General features: G+C 38.7%; 1 protein-coding gene across 1 annotated transcript in view; it reads left to right on the top strand.

Moving 5' to 3' along the window:
- Positions 1-8,306, top strand: part of LOC127423505 (PR domain zinc finger protein 12-like) — a 9,303-nt gene extending 997 nt beyond the window's left edge. The window contains exons 2-5 of the mRNA XM_051667874.1: positions 1,395-1,585; positions 1,797-1,952; positions 2,315-2,426; positions 7,203-8,306. Coding sequence (XP_051523834.1) covers positions 1,395-1,585; positions 1,797-1,952; positions 2,315-2,426; positions 7,203-7,621 — 878 coding nt within the window. The 3' untranslated portion in view covers positions 7,622-8,306. The remainder of the gene's footprint in view (positions 1-1,394; positions 1,586-1,796; positions 1,953-2,314; positions 2,427-7,202) is intronic.

Raw genomic sequence — 8,306 nt, 5'->3', positions numbered from 1 at the left:
TAGGTGATTAAGTTGCAGGTTTCTGTTATTTCTGTCCTGGGAAGCAACAAAAACTCGCTTGCTTTGAAATGAATGGACGAAAAACGCGTGACCTGGACGATTTATTTGACATGCAAAAGAGGGAAAAAAGCGAGCTGGTGATGAGCACTCATCCTGTCAGTGGGAATAAACTCTCTCTCCACTGTTGGGAATTTCTCAAGGTCTGGAGTGTCTCCGACGTTCCGCACTTTGTCTCTTTTCTTTTGCGCAATTGAACCCGTTTAAAAGCGGCATTTAGCGGGTGTGTGACCGCTGCTGACTGAATGAAGGAGGGGTTTCAAGGCATTTGGTTAACTTTGTGCTTGACCTGAGAAAGCCAAAGAAAAGGTTCTTATTGTCCGAGCATTATCCCGCATTCATGGATCCGTGGACAGTCTCTTTCCTCTCTTGGCATCTCCGCTTCTCTCCATTAACGCACCGTGAACGCTCCATTCACCGCATGTCAAGCATCTAATCGCCTTTCCATTTTTTTTTGTTTGCGAAATTCCTGATGCTTTTAAACAAGCCAATCGCTTCATTCAGCGCACATTTATGGCTACAAAGTTCCTGAGCGGATAATGAATTTGGAATGAGTCGCTGGAGAATCATGAATATTGAATGGAGTATTTCACCTCTTTCTGCGGCTTTTGTTGTGCGTTTTGTTTTTAACACTTTCACGATTCTTTGATTTTGACACGAAATGCGAGTGTCTTTCTTTCGGCCTTTTGAATCGAATTTGAATGCGCTTTTTTTTTACACTTTCCCTCCCCGACATTTAACGCATTTTAATCCTGTTACAGCGAGGTCATATTTCGTGACGAAAATAATAATAGAATTCATTTCAGCGTGTCTGCGAAAGGTTGCTTTTTATCGTTTTAAAATGATCGCTTTGGTGCCTACTTTACATGCAGAAAGTCTATAATAAAAAGTGTTTTATTAGACATTTTCTAATGAGCTCATTTATTTTTAAAAGGATTATTGTAGGCTATTCCAAGCTTGCATCTCAGCAATTGTACTCTCACTAACAAAACAAGCAATCTTACTAAAGTATAATAGAATATCTTTTATTTTATTTATGTATTTGGCATCTTAACAATAAAAACAAAGCAAGAATACAGAAATGGCAATGACACATGCAGGAGAGGTTGGAACCCCTTGCTGGCTTACTTGAATACCTCACCTTAATTAGAAACTCTGATTTATTGTATTGCAAACTTTACACATTTAAGTGCATTGATACAGGTGATTTATTTTTGTCAATATGACTGCATCTTAAAATGTTAGAATATGTTCAATGATCAGCCACAATGTTTTTCTTTTTAAAAACAAAACAAGCAGAATGCATTCATATTCATGGTGTTCATGGTGTCCTGCAGAGGTTCAGAAGCTGTCTAGTCTGGTTCTGCCCAGCGAGGTCATCATCGCCCAGAGTTCAGTCCCTGGAGAAGGTCTGGGGATTTTCTCCAAAACCTGGATCAAAGCCGGCACTGAGATGGGCCCGTTCACCGGGAGGGTGATCTCCCCCGAGCATGTGGACCTGTGCAAGAACAATAACCTCATGTGGGAGGTGTGTGTGAATGGAAACCAAAGAAGCATCCTTATTGTGCATTTCTGAGGGGTTTTTCTCTTTATGGGATTACTTATCCCAGATTGATGATTATTAAAACACTTTTTGATATCAAATAAAAATAACAGTTTAATGCCAAGAGATTTGCACGTTTATAAATCCTCATGCAGTCCCCTTCCATCAAATAAACATGTGGTGTATGTGTTTTTAGGTGTTTAATGAGGATGGCACAGTCCGGTGCTTCATTGATGCCAGTCAGGAGGACCAGCGGAGTTGGATGACGTACATTAAATGTGCCAGAAATGAACAGGAGCAAAACCTGGAGGTGGTTCAGATTGGCAGCAGCGTCTTCTACAAAGCTCTCGAGGTTCTTCATCTCATTTCCCTGAATCGATGATGTATCAGTGATTTGTGAGCAACAATCCTAATTGAACCGTTGCTATAAACATAATCATATATTGATTGATTAGAGTGCAACTATTTCTTTATTTTTAATGATTATTATTAGTATTTCTGATATAGTATGTCAGTTCCAGTGCATGCTGTCATTAAAGCCAAAAATTGTTATGCTGGTAATCTAATTTGCAATGGAAGTGTTTGATTAAATTAGAAAAATGCGGAATATCGGATAGACTTTTGGACCGCTGTACATGTATTTTAAATGACAGAAACGCTATTTCAAAAGATCCCAGTCACCTGTTAATCAGACACTTCCGTTTGCATTTTCAGGCTATTCCACCAGATCAGGAGCTGCTTGTTTGGTACGGAAATTCCCACAATACCTTCCTCGGTATTCCTGGTGTTCCGGGCACAGAGGATGAGCACCAGAAGAAAAGAAACGGTCTGTGTGTGTGTTTTTACTTGGCTATACCAAAATAGTCCCCAAAAATGTGAAGCAACCGAAAATAAAATCAATGAATTGTAAAAATGCAAAATGTTTATAATTAATTTAAGTCTATGCTATGTCCTCGTTTAGCTCGGTAAATGTGTCAAACATGTGGCGGGTGGACCTGTATGTTAAGCTGATAAAAATCAGGGTAATTTCAGAGATAAATCTCATTATGCTCCCTTAAGATGAACTTTATTCATTAGTCAGAGTTGAAAAGCTTTGGGAAAGAATGCACGTGTGCCGTCTACAGGAGTATTATGGGATTGCTGCTGAGAGAAACATTCGTTTGGATAAAAGCATCTGCTAAATTACTAAATGTGTATGTAAATCCACTGCAAAAGAATTAAGACTGAGACAAAGTTTAAGAAGTATATTTGTCCAGAAATAGTTTTTGACACTCTCCGCAGAGAGGGCACAAATTGGTACCCCATTGCTTTTTTTTTTTTTAAGCAATAAAGGCATCAATCTTGTATTCCTGGGAGAGAGAGGGAGAGGGAGAGAGAGAGGGGGAGAGAGGGAGAGAGAGAGAGAGGGGGAGAGAGAGGGAGGGAGAGAGGGGGGAGAGAGAGAGAGAGAGAGAGAGAGAGAGAGGGAGGGAGGGGGAGAGAGAGAGAGAGAGAGAGAGAGAGAGAGAGAGAGGGAGAGAGAGAGAGAGAGAGAGGGGGAGGGGGAGAGGGAGAGAGAGAGAGAGAGAGAGAGGGGGAGAGAGAGAGAGAGAGAGAGAGAGAGAGGGAGGGGGGAGAAAGGGAGAGAGAGAGAGAGAGAGAGAGAGAGGGAGGGAGGGAGAGAGAGAGAGAGAGAGAGAGAGAGAGAGAGAACATGTTACAAACTATTAAATAGTACAAGGAATTATTTAAACATGGGACCCCCTTCCTAAAATATAAATGGATATATTTCAGCTACATATTTGACTGTTTAAAGATGTATTTATACTGTGTGACAAAAATAGCAAGCTTGATATAAAGACAACATGCTGTTTGAAAAATTAAATAACAGGATTTTTTTTATTACTGTACTAAAGCCAATGATATTATTAAAATATTAAAAAAGCACAATGAAAATGTAAAACATCTTTTTAAAAAGTACAATTTACTGAGTTTGAAAACCCCTGATCTAGTATAAACTGCATTAATCAAGCATAACCATTCAGCTCTGTTGCCAAAAGTTTATTTATTTTATTTTTCTTTCATTTATGGGAAACGTAAGTTTATCAATATTTACAAAAATAACATTTACAGTATTCCAAAACTAGCAAGCCTCTTTTGAGTGACAGCTTAGTTTAGGCTAAATCTGCAACACTGTGACCCATTCTGGGGTATTTTTATTTTTTACAATACTAACACTATGATTCTTTAACACTTTAAGCTCTGAAGGTGTTTTTAAAGATTTCCTGTTTCAGTGGCATACCCAAAATTAAAGACTTATAACTCAACAAAAAAAACAAGGAGGGTCAAGTGTTTGGTATCATTAAAGGAAACTTGTCACTTTTTTTAATTACAGGTGCATCTCAATAAATTAGAATGTCGTGGAAAAGTTCATTTATTTCAGTAATTCAACTCAAATTGTGAAACTCGTATATTAAATAAATTCAATGCACACAGACTGAAGTAGTTTAAGTCTTTGGTTCTTTTAATTGTGATGATTTTGGCTCACATTTAACAAAAACCCACCAATTCACTATCTCAAAAAATTAGAATACATCATAAGACCAATAAAAAAAACATTTTTAGTGAATTGTTGGCCTTCTGGAAAGTATGTTCATTTACTGTATATGTACTCAATACTTGGTAGGGGCTCCTTTTGCTTTAATTACTGCCTCAATTCGGCGTGGCATGGAGGTGATCAGTTTGTGGCACTGCTGAGGTGGTATGGAAGCCCAGGTTTCTTTGACAGTGGCCTTCAGCTCATCTGCATTTTTTGGTGTCTTGTTTCTCATTTTCCTCTTGACAATACCCCATAGATTCTCTATGGGGTTCAGGTCTGGTGAGTTTGCTGGCCAGTCAAGCACACCAACACCATGGTCATTTAACCAACTTTTGGTGCTTTTGGCAGTGTGGGCAGGTGCCAAATCCTGCTGGAAAATGAAATCAGCATCTTTAAAAAGCTGGTCAGCAGAAGGAAGCATGAAGTGCTCCAAAATTTCTTGGTAAACGGGTGCAGTGACTTTGGTTTTCAAAAAACACAATGGACCAACACCAGCAGATGACATTGCACCCCAAATCATCACAGACTGTGGAAACTTAACACTGGACTTCAAGCAACTTGGGCTATGAGCTTCTCCACCCTTCCTCCAGACTCTAGGACCTTGGTTTCCAAATGAAATACAAAACTTGCTCTCATCTGAAAAGAGGACTTTGGACCACTGGGCAACAGTCCAGTTCTTCTTCTCCTTAGCCCAGGTAAGACGCCTCTGACATTGTCTGTGGTTCAGGAGTGGCTTAACAAGAGGAATACGACAACTGTAGCCAAATTCCTTGACACGTCTGTGTGTGGTGGCTCTTGATGCCTTGACCCCAGCCTCAGTCCATTCCTTGTGAAGTTCACCCAAATTCTTGAATCGATTTTGCTTGACAATCATAAGGCTGCGGTTCTCTCGGTTGGCTGTGCATCTTTTTCTTCCACACTTTTTCCTTCCACTCAACTTTCTGTTAACATGCTTGGATACAGCACTCTGTGAACAGCCAGCTTCTTTGGCAATTAATGTTTGTGGCTTACCCTCCTTGTGAAGGGTGTCAATGATTGTCTTCTGGACAACTGTCAGATCAGCAGTCTTCCCCATGATTGTGTAGCCTAGTGAACCAAACTGAGAGAACATTTTGAAGGCTCAGGAAACCTTTGCAGGTGTTTTGAGTTGATTAGCTGATTGGCATGTCACCATATTCTAATTTGTTGAGATAGTGAATTGGTGGGTTTTTGTTAAATGTGAGCCAAAATCATCACAATTAAAAGAACCAAAGACTTAAACTACTTCAGTCTGTGTGCATTGAATTTATTTAATACACGAGTTTCACAATTTGAGTTGAATTACTGAAATAAATGAACTTTTCCACGACATTCTAATTTATTGAGATGCACCTGTATATAGATTGATACATTCTAAGCCTGATTTATATTCTCTGAGACTCAGTCTAAGACACTGCTGAAAAAGTCAAACTTTTTTTCTGATTTGACATTATATATCTCTGGGTGTAAATAATGTGGCTCAGAAAAACTGCTTTTGTTTTGTTCCCAGTCATGTCAATTGTCCTGAGAAACATTTTGTGTTGATACGACAAAGCAATCAAAAGTTATAACACTACAAATATAATTTATCATAGTGTCCAAAAACATCTCCAAACAAATAAAACATAATAATTGTACATAAGAACTAATTACACACGCAAACACAACAATGACTAAAGGTTTGCATAGCATGCAGACATGATTTTAGTAATGAGATTACACAGAATGAGTTTCATTCTGTGTCATTTGAGTCATCATTGAGTCTGTGTCATGTATTTGGCGCCATCTCCTTTTTTGTCTGTGAGTAAAACAAATAGACTGGTTGTATTTTACTGTTTGAGAGGTTTCCAACAACATATGACACATGGACTATTTGATAAGTTTGATGTTTTTACTGATTGCAATAATATGTACAGTGCAACATTTTTCATTTTAACAAGTTTTTTTTTCTTTTCTCGAGGACCCATACGAGCTTTAATACTTAAAATCATTATAGGGTTAATAATTTGTTTTAAATAACACAAATCACTGTTTTAAACTGTATTCAGACGTGTCCCAAAATACAGCATTGCAAAATAATAATAATTTTAACTTCATGTATGACATAATAATTAAATATAATGTAACCTCATATTTCAAATAAAAATGCACATAATATTTGCAGCAGTTTGACCTCCTGAGATGGAAAAGCAACATTTTGAACATTAAAGGGATAGTTCACCCAAAAATTAAAATTCTGTAATTTACTCATCCTCATGCCATCCCAGATGTGTGACTTTCTTTCTTCTGCAGAACACAAAGGAAGATTTTTAGAAGAATATTTCAGCTCTGTAGGTCCATACAATGCAAGTGAATGGTGACCAGAGCTTTGAGGCTCCAAAAAGCATAAAGGCAGCATAAAAGTAATCCATAAGACTCCAGTGGTTTAATCCATGTCTTCAGAAGTGATATGATAGGTGTGGGTGAGAAACAGAACAATATTTAAGTCCTTTTTTACTATAAAATCTCCTCCCTGCCCAGTAGGTGGTGATATGCATGAAGAATGTGAATCACCAAAAAACAAAAGAAGAATGTGGAGATTTATAGTAAAAAAGGACTTTAATATTGATCTGTTTCTCACCCACACCTATCATAGCACTTCTGAAGACATGGATTAAACCACTGGATTACTTTTATGCTGCCTTTATGTGCTTTTTGGAGTTTCAAAGTTCTGGTCACCATTCTCTTGCATTGTATGGATCAACAGAACTGAAATATTCTTGTGTTCTGCAACACTGTTGTATTTCTTCTGAAGAAATAAAGTCATCTGGGTTGGCATGAGGGTGAGTAAATGATGAGAGAATTTTCATTTTTGGGTGAACTATCCCTTTAAGCACTTTTACTTTGTTAAAAAGAACATTTAAATTGACATTTTCCAAGCCCTATCATGTCTAACAAACTGGGTAAAGTGGCTAAATATCAGCTTCTGGATAAAGTGGACTTTTTTTATTTTTTATTCTCCCACAGATGATTCATACTTGTGTGATGCCCCACCTTCATCACTGGCCTCCTCGTCATCAACTGCAAGTCGCATGCGCTGCGTCATCTGTCACCGTGGCTTCAATTCCCGCAGTAACCTGCGCTCACACATGCGCATTCACACCCAGGACAAACCGTTCGTCTGCCGCTTCTGTAACCGTCGTTTCAGCCAGTCCTCCACGCTCCGCAACCATGTCCGCCTGCACACCGGCGAACGGCCCTACAAATGCCAGGTCTGCCAGAGCGCATACTCGCAGCTGGCAGGCCTGCGGGCGCACCAGAAGAGTGCCAGACACAGACCGAGCAGCTCAAACTTTGAAGCTGGACATCCTTTGCCTCCACCGACACTAATGCCAGCCGTTTCTCATCACACACTGCTGCATCATATTCCCACCATGGTGCTCTGAGGGCAAAGAACGAGATGAACTGTAAATCAGAGTCCAGTAACGTGGCATTTTCAAAGTGGAGCACTCTCAAAGGGTCACATTCGATGCTGTGGTCGCTCAGTGACCGTGGAAGACAATTGTGTATTAGTGAATCAGTGGATGTTGGACTGTAACAGTTTATTATCTCAAGGAGATTCACAAATAAAGACAAGATGATACTACATGGGCCTTTGTACAACATGTCCTCACTGAATGCCTTAAAGTCTAGCAGAGAAAGCAATGAGCACATATACATCTTTAATGTTCAATCATTACATGTCTGGAATGTTCCTATCATGCTCTTTGAAGGAATATTCCAGGTTCGATACAAGTTAATCAACATTGTGCCACAAATGCTGTCGATTGAGCTTAACTTGTATTAAATCTGAAATATTCCTTTAAGATAAAATAGATCCTATTTTGTTGATTTTAAGATCTTTGTCTGTCCATTCAAGTCTGCAACATTGTTTCTGGTGAACTGCATTCCATGAGTATAAAGTTAAAATAAGAATTCTTCTGTAAGCAGTTGCTTGGCCACTTAACATAAGTAATGTGTTATAATGAAGTTACTGTGAAGTTCTACATTCAGTTCAGTGGCCCTGCACACAGTGTCAGTATGATGTATAAAAGTTTGTATTTTTGGTGTATTGTAAATAAAACGATTCAA

This window comes from Myxocyprinus asiaticus, chromosome 3, assembly GCF_019703515.2.
Source record: "Myxocyprinus asiaticus isolate MX2 ecotype Aquarium Trade chromosome 3, UBuf_Myxa_2, whole genome shotgun sequence".
Classification (NCBI taxonomy): Eukaryota; Metazoa; Chordata; class Actinopteri; order Cypriniformes; family Catostomidae; genus Myxocyprinus; species Myxocyprinus asiaticus.
This window is presented reverse-complemented; position numbering and strand designations above follow the sequence as displayed.